At 47.2% G+C, this 15,628-nt stretch overlaps 1 protein-coding gene across 1 annotated transcript in view; it reads left to right on the forward strand.

Moving 5' to 3' along the window:
- The first annotated feature begins 7,921 nt into the window (after positions 1-7,921).
- The window catches only part of LOC121865360 (probable cationic amino acid transporter), a 95,912-nt gene continuing 88,205 nt past the window's right edge, over positions 7,922-15,628 (forward strand). The window contains exons 1-3 of the mRNA XM_042364697.1: positions 7,922-8,008; positions 9,466-9,637; positions 13,520-13,703. Coding sequence (XP_042220631.1) covers positions 7,922-8,008; positions 9,466-9,637; positions 13,520-13,703 — 443 coding nt within the window. The remainder of the gene's footprint in view (positions 8,009-9,465; positions 9,638-13,519; positions 13,704-15,628) is intronic.

Consider the following 15,628-nt stretch of genomic DNA (forward strand, 5'->3'; position numbering starts at 1 on the left):
AGAGTGTTGGTGAGGGAGAGTGTTGCAGGAGAGGGAGAGTGTTGGTGTCAGGGAGAGTGTGGTGTCAGGAGAGGGTGTCAGGGAGAGTGTTGGTGTCTGGTAGAGTGTTGGTGCCAGGAGAGAGGGAGTGTGGGTGTCAGGGAGTGTGATTGTCAGGGGAGAGTGTGGATGTCAGGGAGTGTGTGGGTGTCAGGGGTGTGTGGGTGAGGAGACTGGGTGTTAGGGAGAGTGTGATATCAGGGAGTCTGTGTCAGGTGTTGTCAGGGGAGTGTGTCAGGGATGTGTCAGGGGTGTGTAGGTGTCTGTGTGGGTGTCAGGGAGTGTGAATATCAGGGGAGTGTGGGTGTCAGGGAGTGTGTGGGTGTCAGGGAGAGTGTGGGTGTCAGGGAGAGTGTGGGTGTCAGGGAGACTGTGGGGTGTCCAGGAAACTGTGGGTGTCAGGGGGTGGGTGTCAGGGAGTGGGGTGTCAGAGTGTGGTTGCCAGGGGAGTGTGGGTGTCAGAGAGGGGGTGTCAGGGAGTGTGGTTGCCAGGGAGAGTGCGGGTGTCAGGGAGAGTGTGGGTGCCAGGGAGAGTGTTGGTGTCAGGAGAGTGTTAGCGTCTGGGAGAGTGTGGGTTTCAGGAGAGTGCAGGTGGCAGGGAGAATGTAGGTGTCAGGGGTGTGGGTGTCAGGGAGTGTGTGTCAGGGAGTCAGGGGGACTGTGGGTGTGGGGAGAGTGTTGGTGTCTGGGAGAGTGTGGGTGTCAGGGAGTGTTGGTGTCTGGGAGAGAGTGGGCATCAGGAGAGTGCAGGTGTCAGGAAGAATGTGGGTGCCAGGTAGAGTGTGGGTGTCAGGGAGAGTGTGGGTGTCAGGGAGTGTGGGTGTCAGGGGACTGTGGGTGTCAGGGAGAGTGTGGGTGTCAGGGAGACTGGGTGTTAGGGGTGTTAGGGAGAGTGTGAATATAAGGGAGAGTGTGTGTGTCAGGGGAGACTGTGGGTGTCATGGACAGTGCGGGATGTCAGGGAGAGTGTGGTTGCCAGGGAGTGTGGGTGTCAGGGAGAGTGCGGGTGTCAGGGAGAGTGTGGTTGCCAGAGAGTGCGGGTGTCAGGGAGGTGTGGTGTGCCAGGAGAGAGTGTTGGTGTCAGGGAGAGTGTTAGGTCTGGGAGAGTGTGGGTTTCAGAGAGAGTGCAGGTGTCAGGGAGAATGTAGGTGTGTCAGGAGAGTGTGGGTGTCAGGGAGGTGTGGGTGTCAGGGAGAGTGTGGGTGTCAGGGGACTGTGGTGTCAGGAGTGTTGGTGTCTGGGAGAGTGTGGGTGTCAGGGAGAGTGTTGGTGTCTGGGAGAGTGTGTGTATCAGGAGAGTGCAAGTGTCAGGAAGAATGTGGGTGCCAGGTAGAGTGTGGGTGTCAGGTAGAGGTGGGTGTCAGGGAGTGTGGGTGTCAGGGGACTGTGGGTGTCAGGGAGAGTGTGGGTGTCAGGGAGACTGGGTGTTAGGGTGTTAGGGAGAGTGTGAATATAAGGAGAGTGTGTGTGTGTCATGGAGACTGTGGGTGTCATGGACAGTGCGGGATGTCAGGAGAGTGTGGTGTCAGGGAGAGTGTGGGTGTCAGGAAGAGTGCGGGTGTCAGGGAGAGGTGGGTGTCAGGGAGAGTGTGGGTGTCAGGAGAGTGTGGGTGCCAGGGAGAGAGTGGTTGTCAGGGAGAGTGTGGGTGTCAGGGAGTGCGGGTGTCAGGGAGGTGCAGGTGTGGGAGAGTGTGGGTGCAGGAGAGAGTGGGTGCCAGGGAGAGAGCAGGTGGGGTGTCAGGGAGAGTGTGGGTGCCAGGAGAGAGTGGTTGTCAGGGAGAGTGGGGTGTCAGGGAGAGTGCGGGTGTCAGGGAGAGTGCAGGGAGAGAGGGAGAGTGTGGGTGCCAGGGAGAGAGTGGTTGTCAGGAGAGTAGGGATAGTGTGGGTGTCAGGAGACTATGGGTGTTAGGGAGATTGTGGGTGCCAGGAGAGTATGGGTGTCAGGAGAGTGTTGGTGTCAGGGAGTGTTGGTGTCTGGGAGAGTGTTGGTGTCAGGGAGAGTGTTGGTGTCAGGGAGAGTGTTGGTGTCTGGGAGAGTGTTGGTGTCAGGGAGAGTGTTGGTGTCTGGTAGAGTGTTGGTGTCTGGTAGAGGTTGGTGTCAGAAGTGTTCGTGTCTGGGGAGTGTTGGTGTCAGGGAGAGGGTTGGTGTCAGGAAGAGTGCTGGTGTCAGGAAAGTGTTGGTGTCAGGGAGTGTTGGTGTCAGGAAGAGTGCTGGTGTCAAAAGTGTTGGTGTCAGGGAGAGGTTGGTGTCTGGTAGAGTGTTGGTGTCAGGGAGAGTGTTGGTGTCAGGGAGAGTATTGGTGTCTGGTGGAGTGTTGGTGTCAGGAAGAGTGCTGGTGTCAGGGAAAGTGTTGGTGTCAGGGAGAGTGTTGGTGTCAGGGAGAGTGTTGGTGTCAGGGAGAGTATTGGTGTCTGGTGGAGTGTTGGTGTCAGGGAGAGTGTTGGTGTCAGGGAGAGTGTTGGTGTCAGGGAGAGTATTGGTGTCTGGGAGAGTAAGATTACCAGGAAGAAGAGTGTGGAAGAGGTAGTGTCGAGGAGAGTGTGTGAGAGTATGGGCAATGGAGCAAATGGCACACTCATGTAAAGGGAGATTATGGAGAGTGTAGAAGAGAGAGAGAGAGAGAGAGATAGAGAGAGAGGCAAGGCGGCATACAAGGAGGGTAACACAAGTGTATGTGTGAGACTGAAAGAGTGTGAGAGTAAAAGTATTTGGGTAAAATGAGGAAAAGTGAGGCTCGCTGGAAAAGTGTGTGTGAGTGTGAAGAGTTATTAAGAGTGAGGAAGGCAAAGAAGGAAACCGAGAAGAAACATAGGAAAGTGTGAGAGAACATGGAAGAGTGTTTTAGAGCGAGGAGAGTTAGTGAGAGTGAGGATGGAGGAGGAGAGGGTTCATATCTCAGTGCCGCCCTACACGTGAAGCCACTCAGGTCTCCGGGGTGTAAATTTCAGTGAACAATTTTTCATATCGTTGATAGTGACGTTGACCTTCCACCACCCCTACCAACCCACTTCGCTCTCACAGCCACCACCACCACGGTTTAGTTGTTATTTCTTACTGTACTTCTTACGCTCATATAACTCACCACATCATACTTCATTACATACCACTAGAGCTACACCCCACTGTCATCTACTGTACCTCACTACCTCACACTAGAGCTACACCCCACTGTCATCTACTGTACCTCACTACCTCACACTAGAGCTACACCCCACAGCCATCTACTACACCTCACTACCTCACACTAGAGCAACACCCCACTGTCATCTACTGTACCTCACTACCTTACACTAGAGCTACACCCCACAGTCATCTACTGCACCTCACTACCTCACACCAGAGCTACACCCCACAGCCATCTACTGCACCTCACTGCCTCACACTAGAGCTACACCCCACAGCCATCTACTGCACCTCACCTCACACTCAGAGCTACATCCCACAGTCATCTACTGCACCTCACTGCCTCACACTAGAGCTACACCCCACAGTCATTTACTGTACCTCACTACCTCACACTAGAGCTACACCCCACAGTCATCTACTGCACCTCCCTACCTCACACTAGAGCTACACCCCACAGTCATCTACTGTACCTCACTACCTTACACTAGAGCTACACCCACAGTCATTTACTGTACCTCACTACCTCACACTAGAGCTACACCACAGTCATCTACTGTACCTCACACTAGAGCTACACCCACAGTCATCTACATTACACCTCACTACCTCACACTACAGCTACACCCCACAGTCATTTACTGTACCTCACTACCTCACACTCAGAGCTACACCCCACAGTCATCTACTGTACCTCACTACCTCACACTCAGAGCTACACCCCACAGTCATCTACTGTACCTCACTACCTTACACCAGAGCTACCCCACAGTCATCTACTGCACTCACTACCCACACTAGAGCTACACCCCACAGTCATCTACTACACCTCACTACCCACACTACAGCTACACCCCACAGTCATTTACTGTACCCTCACTACCTCACACTAGAGCTACACCCCACACATCTACTGTACATACCTCACACTAGAGCTACATCATCTACTGTACCTCACACCACAGAGCTACACCCCACAGTCATCTACTACACCTCACTACCTGCTACATCATCTACTACCCTACACACTAGAGCTACACCCCACAGTCATCTACTACACCTCACTACCTCACACTACAGCTACACCCCACAGTCATCTACTACACCTCACTACCTCACACTACAGCTACACCCCACAGCCATCTACTGTACCTCACTACCTTACACTAGAGCTACACCCCACAGTCATCTACTGTACCTCACTACCTCACACTAGAGCTACACCCCACAGCCATCTACTACACCTCACTACCTCACATTACAGCTACACCCCACAGTCATCTACTACACCTCACCACCTCGCACTGCTACTATTACTATTTTTATTTAAACGTGGCCTCCATCCTCCCCCAATAGCCACACCTTCGCCGCCATGAAACCCCCTTATCTTGCACACCATGGCGTGATCGACGTCATAGGAAGAGCCACACACGCATTGGGAGGGCAAACCTTCCAGTGGCCTACCGTACCTTGGAGCAATGGCATCTGTAAATTTTCAAATTCTCTGGTACTTGCAGCATCAGTTGGTGCAAACTATCACTTTAGCCGTGCTGTCGTTCTGTCGTAATGGACCTTCGAATCCTGTTTAATTTACTGGTATCCACCTCACCTGTTGCGTTCTGAGCTATTATGTGGTCAGTGAGGGCTGCCGTGAGCTTAATTGAGTTTTGATGTTCGGGCACAGCAATATCCTCTGGATTGGTCAATCTCATTCCTCCCAGTCTCGGTGGTAGTGCATGGAGTGATCTTTCTGCTGGGGTTAAGTGAAGGTGTTTCACTAATTTGGGAATGAAATTGACGCTGATAGCTTCCTCCAGAGGGTGGAGGAGGGGTCCGATAACAGGGATAGTGCGCATCAGGTAGTTCCAGCGAGGCTTGACTCGATGGGTGAATGGAATGCCGCAAAAGCCGCATGGGGCTCTCTGTTAGCAATCTCAGACAGAGCTTGGATTTTCCTAACCCACTTATTCACCTTTCCCGTTACGTACTCGGTCTTGAAGTCTGTCGTGTCGATTACTACGCCTAGGTGTCTTTGGCCATCCTTTGTTATTTTGACCTCACTTCCACCGAACACCTTCATTGCCCGTTTATAATGTTCTGGCTTCACAATGAGGAAGGACTTGCTGGCGCTTGGGTGGTACCCTATTTGTGGACCACGTGATGTTACCAGGTCCCACCACTTTTTGATGTCCTCCACTTTTCCGGCTCCTGTAAGGTCGTCAGCATACGTAACTTGCTTGACCTCGGTTTTTTCAAATTTTATTGTGTGTTGGAGCACGGATAGGCCTATTGCGTACAGTGCCATTGCAGTAGAGTCCCCCTGCGTTGACTGTATGATGGTATCACCTATTAGAGCCTTGGTGTTTACTATATAGAGGTTTGGTCGATTCCTATAGGTGTTTTCAACATACATTGCAAAGCTTGGACACTTGATCTTGATGTTGAGCAGTGCGGCCTTGCGGTTAAGTAAGTTGTATGCGTTTGAAGTGTCCACCAGGAGAACGGCCTCACAATCACGCTGCTCGAATATCGTTGTCATGGCGTGAATGGCTGGCTTCCCCTCCAGCCTGGTGGCCAGCCCAAACTTGCAGGTTCCCTACTGCTGCCCTGACATCATCCTTTACCACTTCTGTTGACTGAGTCGAAGGCCTTGGTTCGGTCGATGAAAGCCATGTATAGGGAATAGGTCACGACGCTGTTCTGTGCACTTTTCCTGTATCTGACGGAAAGCAAAGATCATGTCAGTCGTGCCACGTGATGGTCTAATGCCACATTGAAATTCTGGGAGGAAGTTTTCCGCCTCAGGAATAAGTCTGTTTAGAAGGACTCGGGCGATAATCTTGCCAGCTACAGACAGCAGTGAGATCCCGTGGTAGTTGCTACAGTCTGACCGGTCTCCCTTGTTCTTATAAATATTGGCGATGGAGGCGTCGTAAAAGGTTGCGGGATTTCCTCCTTTTCCCCTATATTCTCCAGGAGAGAGTGGAGACGGCTGGTAAACAGAGGTCCTCCTGCTTTATACACCTCGGCTGGGATTCCGTCAGGCCCTGAGGATTTGTTATTTTTCATCTGTTTGATCGCAGTAGGCACCTCATCCAGGGATGGAGGATAGCTGAGGTGGGTCAGCTGTGGATGCTGAGGAACCTGTTGGGTAGTCAGGGTGGCCAAAGCGGTGTTTCGGTTGAGCAGTGTATGGTAGTGCTTTTTCCAGCACTGAAGGAGACCTTCATCGTCTTTAATTATGGAGTTAACATCGGATGAGCGGAGGGGGTCTGCGCCACGAGTGATTGACCCATAAAACGTTTTAGTGGAAATAAAAAAGTCGCACATCTTTTGCTGATCTGCAGTTTTTTCTTGTGTTTCACATGCTTTATTTTTAAACCAATCGTTCTTTAGATTGCGAAGTTCACGCTGGGCCTCTGCTTTCTTCTTGAGGAAGGTTTCAGCTTTAGTCCGAGACTCAGGATTGTTCTGCCAGTCAGTTAAAGCAGCACGTTTATCATTGACGAGTACATTGATTGCCGGGTCATTTTCATCAAACCACATCCTGAGGTATTCTTTCGATCTGTCCGAGGGTCTCTCTGCAAGTTTTTGTCATGACAGTGTCGAGAATATCCCACTTGGGTTTGGGTTGTTTATCAGCCCATGTTCGAGCTGCTCTCCGAAAGCATGTGCTATCGCTGGATTCTCCAGACGCTTAGTGTTAAAACCTCTTCCAGAGGCTTGTTGTCTTCGCCGTTTTGGGGCGACGTGTAGTGAGACCTTGATTCTGACGAGCCGTTGATCAACGTCACAGTGGGCTGAGCCACGCATGGCACGGGTGATGAGGACATCTCGGCGGTCTCTTTCTCTGATAATGATGTAGTCAATGAGATGCTAGTGTTTGGATTATGGGTGTTGCCACGAACCCATGAAATTGTCGGGCTGCCTAAACAAGGTGTTGGTAAAAGTGAGGTTGTGTGCACACGTGCTTAGGAGTAGTAGACCGTTGGAATTACACTTGCCTAATCCATTTCTCCCTATGGTTCCCTGCCAGATGTCAGCATCTCTGCCAACTCTGGCATTGAAGTCACCTCTGTCGAGGTCTGCATTAGGGTTTCCTTCCCGGGCGTAAGTGGTTATGTTTTTTTTCCCGGGAATTTGGTTCAAATCCCGGAATTCTTATTGTTATTCCTTATCTCTTATTTGCACTATGTAAAATACAAAAACGCATGAAAGAGAGAGAGAGAGAGAGAGAGAGGGGGGGCTAGAGCGAGTCTAACAGAAGTGACACGTACTGTTCCTGTACACTTCTGGCCTTCACCCCGTCTTGCTTGGGTACTGGCCTTACTCGTGTTTATCTCCCTGCAGAGTGCAGAGGTGTGTTGACTGTCGAGTAATCTGTCTGTATACGATGCCAAAATGCTATTATGCTATTATTTTTTTCACAGGTCATTCAAGTGTTCGCTTATGGTTTTTGTAGAATGTGACTTCCAAATGGCATTAAATATAGAATTCTTATTTTTTATAATAGCTAAATTTGAATGCCATTCCAAATGTCTGAGTTTCTTGTTTGGCTAACGGAATGAGATTAATTAAAATTTTGCTTGTTTAATCATATTATGTACCTATTTTTACACCAGTATGCAAGTTAATAATGAGAACTTTGCCTTAGTGTAATATAGTTTATCAAATAAATTGCCTATCAAATAATCTACAGATACTACACTATGAAGTATAGGGTTAGCATATATCATTAGTTAGTACAAATATCACCTGATGCGGGAAATCCTGGGATCCCAGGAAATATCCTGGTTTGTCCCAGAATCCCGGGACGCTAAGAAACCCCCAAAACAGGAAACCCTAGTCAGCATACAAGGTTTCCTTGATGTCATCCTCTGCATCCAGTGTTTGGGCATATGCACTGATGAAAAAGGCATGACATGAGTGATTCAGTGGCACTCGGAGCGTCATGAGGTGCTCGTTGATTCCAATAGGCATTTCAGTTAGTCTGTGTAGGATGCGTTGGCAGATGGCAGAGCCAACTCTATAAATGCGGATTCTCTCCGCAGCAGGCTTACCCTTCCAGAAGAAGGCATAGTCAGACCCGTTTTCTGTGAGTTGACCCTAGCATGGGAGACGGGACTCACTAATAGCTACTATGTCGACGTTATACCTAGCCATAAGGGCGGTTATTCTTTCAGGATGTTCATTTGTGCCAGTCTGCAGAAGGGTCCTGACATTCCATGCAGCGACCATACGAGGTTGTATAGTTTGTTTTTGATTGCATCTGTGATTTTGAATGTTTTCGACCGCATAAGGATGACCTTATAGGGTGAGGTTCCCAGTCAGGTTGTTTTTTTAGGCAGGCTATGTTTAGGGCTTTTCTAGCCCCCTCCCCATGTGGGGTGAGCAGAATTGCTCTTCGAAAGGGCTGCTCAGTGGCACAGACAGGACCGGATTGCTCTGCTGTCCAGATCCCAGTGCATGAACGACCATCTTATATATGCAGAGTTGTGGCTAGAGACTCCCGGCAGTCATCTCTTCCTGTTCCCATCGCTACTCGTCCGTCGCCATAAGACTTTTGGGAGTATAGGTGTTTTGATGATGTTGAGAAGTATGATGAACTGGATGATGGCTGCTCGTGAGTTGATTCATGTGGTGAGGCAGGAACGCAGGCTGCAACCACACATCTTCGCTCTCCCTTTTTCCTAATCCAATGGTTCAAGTGTTGCAACGACTGGGGAGAGGGAGAGTTGCAATGGACTGCCGGAAGCCCAGTTTGTTGGGTTTTGCCTTAGTAGCCTGTCCATCAGGTATTGCCTTCGTCCGCCGGTGTAGTAGTTGGGTTCCCATGGTAGTCACCTCTTCCGCCTATACCGCCGTTGGGGTCTTGTTGGAGCGTTGTAATCATGTGTGCATGATGCCGGGGCATGCCGGGCTCGTGTTCTGAAGAAGTTTGCTGAAGTTCTGGCTCCTGTGCTTGCTCGCCTTTTTCACCTTTGCCTCAAAACCAAAATTTTTCCTTCTTGGGAGCGTGCCTCAGTTCAACCCATCCCGAAGAAGGGTGACCATTCCATCCGGTCGATGCGCCTTACTCACATCCAACCTGGATAACACACCAGCAGCCCTACGAGTGGAGATTGTGGTGTGCACAATAAACTAGCCACTGTAAGGAGCAAAATATAATAAAAAATCACCACATAAACAACACTATAATTCACCACAAATAGACAAACACACATCACCATGCCTCACCTCACACACCACAATATATCACCACATATACACCACAATATCTTACTATAGGTCTTCTCCCACAGGTACTGACAGGGGCTGCCACCTGCTTCTATGCCTTCATTGGGTTCGACATCATCGCCACAACGGGGGAGGAGGCAGTGAACGCACGACGCTCCATCCCGTACTCCATCGTTATATCCCTCGTCATCATCCTCATCGCCTATGTCAGCTCCTCTGCCATCCTCACACTTATGGGTGAGCTTCCCTAACCTAATGTTACCTTCTCCTACGGATAGTATTCATCAACAAAGAGTTAATTCGCTCGGTGGTATGTGACAACGAGAGGTCACACAGTTTTTGGCTATCCAGGAAGCTTCCTATGAGTTACCTAATATATCAATTATGCCTTATATTCAGTATACATGGAAACGTGTGGGCAAGGTTATCATCGACTCTTGTTGTTCCCTCCTTATAGTCACCCAGAAGGTTATCATCTCCGTCTACAGTTCCCTCCGTATAGTCACCTTGGGGGTTATCATCTCCACCTCTTTTTGTTCCTTCCTTATAGTCACCCTGGGGGTTATCATCTCCGTCCTTTGTTGTTCCCTCCTTATAGTCACCCTGGGGGTTATCATCTCCGTCCTTTGTTGTTCCCTCCTTATAGTCACCCTGGGGGTTATCATCTCCGTCCTTTGTTGTTCCCTCCTTATAGTCACCCTGTGGGGTTATCATTTCCGTCCTTTGTTGTTCCCTCCTTATAGTCACCCTGGGGGTTATCATCTCCGTCCTTTGTTGTTCCCTCCTTATAGTCACCCTGGGGTTGTCACATCTCCATCATATCAGTTCCTCTTAGTTCTCCTTATAGTCACCCTGGGGGTTGTCATCTCCTTCCTTTGTTGTTCCCTCCTTATAGTCATCCTGGGGTTATCATCTCTGTCAAAAGTTCCTCCTTATTGTCACCCTGGGGATCATCATATCCGTCCTTTGTTGTTCCCTCCTTATTGTCATCCTAGGGTTATCATCTCCTTCCTTTGTTGTTCCCTCCTTATTGTCACCCTGGGGGTTATCATCTCCGCCCTTTGTTCCCTCCTTATAGTCACCCTGGGGGTTATCATCTCCGTCAATAGTTCCCTCCTTATAGTCACCCTGGGGTTATCATCTCCGTCAATAGTTCCTCCTTATAGTCACCCTGGGGTTGTCATCTCCTTCCTTTGTTGTTCCCTCCTTATAGTCACTGGGGTTATCATCTCCGTCAAAGTTCCTCCTTATTGTCACCCTGGGGATTATCATATCCGTCCTTTGTTGTTCCTCCTTATTGTCATCCTAGGGGTTATCATCTCCTTCCTTTGTTGTTCCTCCTTATTGTCACCCTGGGGATTATCATATCCGTCCTTTGTTGTTCCCTCCTTATTGTCATCCTAGGGGTTATCATCTCCTTCCTTTGTTGTTCCCTCCTTATTGTCACCCTGGGGGTTATCATATCCGTCTATTGTTCCCTCCTTATAGTCACCCTGGGGGTTATCATCTCCGTCTATTGTTCCCTCCTTATAGTCACCCTGGGGGTTATTATCTCCGTCCCTTGTTGTTCCCTCCTTATAGTCACCCTGGGGGGTTATCATCTCCATCCTTTGTTCCCTCCTTATAGTCACCCTGAGGATTATCCTATCCGTCTATTGTTCCCTCCTTATAGTCACCCTGGGGGTTATTATTTCCGTCCTTTGCTGTTCCCTAGTTATAGTCACCCTGGGGTTTATCATCTGCTTCCCTCCCCATAGTTACAATGGGGGGTTATTATCTCCATCCTTTGTTGTTCCTCTTTATCATCTCCACATCTTGTTCTTCCCTCCTTATAGTCACCCTCGGGGTTATCATCTGCTTTTATTGTTCCCTCTTCATAGTGTTACGCCGTCTCTTAATTTACTTAAATATCCAGGTTCTAGGCGTAACCAAACAAAAATGTTAAGTAAATTAAAAGGGAATAAAAATAGATAAAGTAAACCTTTAAGAATTTAATTAATTAAATATTAACACAATAAAGAGCCTCGTAGGCTGTCACAACAAATTGATTCACCATCGAAACTTTTAAGACACAAGTGATACTAAACATCGAAACATCAAAAGAATAAAAATAAAGCATTGGATTACGTTAACACTGCATAAACATATAAATACTAACACTGAAATTAACTAACGTGAAACAACATTGAATTACTTAAATGTATCTAAGCAAATACTGATGGCCATAAATAGAGACATAAATAGGTACTCACATAGATATACCACATTGGTGGCGACAGGAACAACACAAAGAAATTAAGTATAAGTAACAGGTGACGAGTGTCACTCAAAGGGTGTGGACTGTATGACAAGAGGACTGAACTGACTCCGTCAGTTGGTGGGCCCTATATATAAGGTCGGTTCCCGCCACGCAACCCGCCGGTGGGTCGTTTAACGATGCAAATGGTCGTTAGAGAACAAAGAATACTGGTTACAATACAAAATGAGTTTGAACAAATAATAACAGTTAAAACGTTAACAGCACATGGTAAGGTGACTAGATTATATAATAGTAAATACAACACGTCATTACAGGAATAATATGGAACATGGAAGTATGGTATATAAAAAAAAAAAATAGAAAAATACGACACAGTCGTAACAATAGTCACCCTGGGGATTATCACCTCTAACCTTTACTGTTCCCTCCTTATAGTTACCCCTGGGATTATCATCTCCGTCTATTGTTCCCTCCTTATACTTACCCTGGGGGATATCATCTCCTTTTATTGTTCCCTCCCCATAGTTACAATGGGGGGTTATCATTTCCACCTCTTGTTGTTCCCTCCTTATAGTCACCTTCTGGGGCTATCATGTTCGCCAAGGTGTCATGTAGGACGAATTAAGTAATTCTTCACACAGAGGTGTGGTAAAGCAATGGAACAATTTACCAGCACAAACTGTGGAAGAGAAAAATTACCGGGTTTTAAAATAGCTCTTGAGGAGTCTATCAAAAACAGTGGGGTGGATCCTACACGAGCACTTGCCTCCTTCTCCTCTAGTTGGGGTGGACAATACGTAAACTAGGTAGGTAAATCTTGTTGTCAAGTGTTGATATTTACTGTATATGTTGGGAGTCTGTAAACTTTTTCAGCAATAGTTCTGCTTGTTTCCTTTACCTCTTTAATTCGTGTTTGCAACTTTATTTAGTTTAAAATAAAAGGAATATGTCGTCAGCAAAGTGAAAATAACGTAAGAGCCAGTGATAATAAAACCTGAATTTTCCTGGTTTGAATGACTAAAGAATGTTTTTGAATGTTGATATAAATATCTTTCGAGCTGTAGTTTCACCTCAGTATATTCCTCTTTTAATATGTAATTTTTGCTTTATATTTTTGTGTAACCCTTTTATGATAGCAGCTTTCATGTGCAACCGTTACTAATTTAATATTTCGGTATGTCTGACGACCTCTTAAGGGGGTTGTGGATACAGCACACGGCAAGCTTACCCTTCTTTCGGTCCACATAGCGGTACCGTGGCTAGCAAGGCAATCGATCACTTTAATTTTTCTCCAGCTGTAAATACAGGTAATCATTCACAGGCGGGTGAACTGAGGTCGCCCTGGTCGCAACCCAACGACCGTAAATGTAGGATATGGATGATGTATCTATTAGGTTCAAAGAACGAATTCGCTCATTGAGTGAAAAAAAAAGAATACATCGCGTTGTGGACACAGCAAAATAACCAGAAGGCTTTCTGGGTGGTCTCGAAATTCCCCTAACCTAACCTAACCTGTAGCGAAATTACGTTTCCTGGTTATTTTTCTGTGTACACAATGCGTTGTGGTCGTTTTTTCGTTTAGTGAACGAATTCGTTCTTTGAGCCTAACATATCCATTCGGGCACCGCAATGTCTATGTTAGTTGCCTTATTTCCCAACCTCCTCGAATTATTTGCAACCCATTATGCTTATTAATTAAGAGCTTTTTTACTTGATAATAAGTCTGAGCAACAGTAATTTTTACTTATATATATATATATATATATATATATATATATATATATATATATATATATATATATATATATATATATATATATATGTTTATCCCCTGTTGTGGACGTGGTGGCGGCTCGCAGTACCCTACGAACAGATTGACCCGGATGCAGCGCTGGTGGAGGTGTTCGCGACGGTCGGCGCTCACAAGTGTAAAAACTTGGTAGCAGTGGGCGCCCTGGCCGGCCTCACAGTCTCCATGTTCGGCTCCATGTTCTCCCTGCCCAGGATCGTCTATGCCATGGCCAAGGACGGACTTATATTTAAGTGAGACAATTAGCTGGGGAATGTAGGGAACTAAATTGTTGGTTGCATATTCAAACTAACTTTCATAAAAAAGTACAGCATTTCCTTTCCTAAATTCATAATACCAAATGAATGAAAAATACAGTTAATACTAATGAGTTAGTTTATGAATGGTACTACGATGTAGGTATCACGTGAAAGTGTGCATGTGATAATACACAATATATACATTATATACTGCATATTTAAAATAGGAAACCATGAATTTATGATTTATTTGCTATTAAGAAAACCTAATTTATATATAAAAGGTCCTCCTACTTAGGTACAAAGGCATAAATAATTTAAGTGAAATGTAAAATCCATGAACATAAACACACACACGCTACTACTACTACTACTACGTGGCTTCCAGCCTCCCCCAATAGCCACACCTTCGCCGCCATTTTATTAAAATTAAATATCCTAATACATAAGTAACTACCCTAGCTGTGTTGAGTAGTTGAGCGACAGATCTATGCGGCATTCAGTGATTTTTGTCTCATAGTCAGTATCTGCAACTGTTGTCAGCTTTGGGGGCCGATGCTCTCGTTCCCCTAAGGCAGAGCAAAGCAGACTTAAGGAGAGAGAAGGACAGTCGACATCTCATCCAGGCTGTGACATAACTTCTGGGCTGCTGCTTCTGTTCGGATAGCATCTCCGCGAGTCTGGCGTAGAAGCATCTTTCACTTGGTCCCAACCCACCAGACCTTGTGAACACCAGACGAATGAAGCTGCCTAAATCAACGTTCTGAACTCTCTCCCCGTATGCCCTTATCTTGTCGTTTTCGTTCCTCCTGTGTGCAGCATCGACAGCTAATTTACAGTGACATGCGGCCATGGGATAAAAAATCCTGACGTCAAAGAAGGCTCACTGTCCAGAATCCTCGAGCAATGACGTCAACACGGGCTTCGTTGGATGTGTTTGAAGTCCTAGGTTGGAAATTCTCACAGTCGAATGGAAGGAGGGTCGGTTCTACCCTGATATCACGACAGATTTCCTTCAACGTATTTGCTGTGAGATCCCGTACTTCGTCATGCCTCATGCATATGAAGCCCCCTTTCTTGCACACCATGGCGTGATCGACGTCATAGGCAGAGCCACACACGCATTGGGAGGGCAAACCTTCTACTGGCCTATCGTACCTTAGAGGAATGGAATCGGCAAATTCTTGTTTATTGAGACTGAAACCATTTGCCCTTATCAGTAACGTAGTTAACCAGTTCGAGGCGCCCACCTCCTTCGCTATAGCTACTTCTACTACTACTATTACTACTGCTACTACTACTACTTTGCTGTCACTTGGAATCGAGTATGACGATCATCCAGCTACGATACAAAGATATGAGTTATTGTGGATGTCACCTTCGTTGGTGGGATCTGAGGTGACTCGAGAGACCTGTACGGGATCGGCAGGGCCGTCCACAGATACTGCACGTGTGGAGGGCTACATCTATTGCGGGAGGGGCACGCACGGCGGCGGCGTTGTTTTTTTTATGCAGACGCTCGTCTATCGCCGTATGTAGTCAGACTAACTGGAAAGTATTGACACCTTCTCGTGTGGTGCTCCTCCCTGCGTTACTGTGCAAAGTGATCGTCTCCCACGTGAGGGGGTCGCTTTGGCATATTTCCAGGTTTGTCTTAAGACTATTCTTATACCTTTTCCGTTGTTTGCCAGCGTTACGTTTATCATTCGTTAGGTGACTGTAAAGTAGCTGCTTTGGCAGTCTGCTGTCTTCCATGCTGGTAACATGGCCAGTCCAGTGCAGTTGTTCATTGATAATAGTAGCGTCGATGCTCCTACAGCTTGTGTCAGCGAGAATACTGGCATTTGTCCTCTTGTCTTCGCAGTGAACTCAAAGGATGAAGCATAGACTGTGTTGGTAAAAGTTTTCAAGTGCCTTGA

This window comes from Homarus americanus, unplaced genomic scaffold, assembly GCF_018991925.1.
Source record: "Homarus americanus isolate GMGI-L3 unplaced genomic scaffold, GMGI_Hamer_2.0 scaffold15667, whole genome shotgun sequence".
Taxonomy (NCBI): domain Eukaryota; kingdom Metazoa; phylum Arthropoda; class Malacostraca; order Decapoda; family Nephropidae; genus Homarus; species Homarus americanus.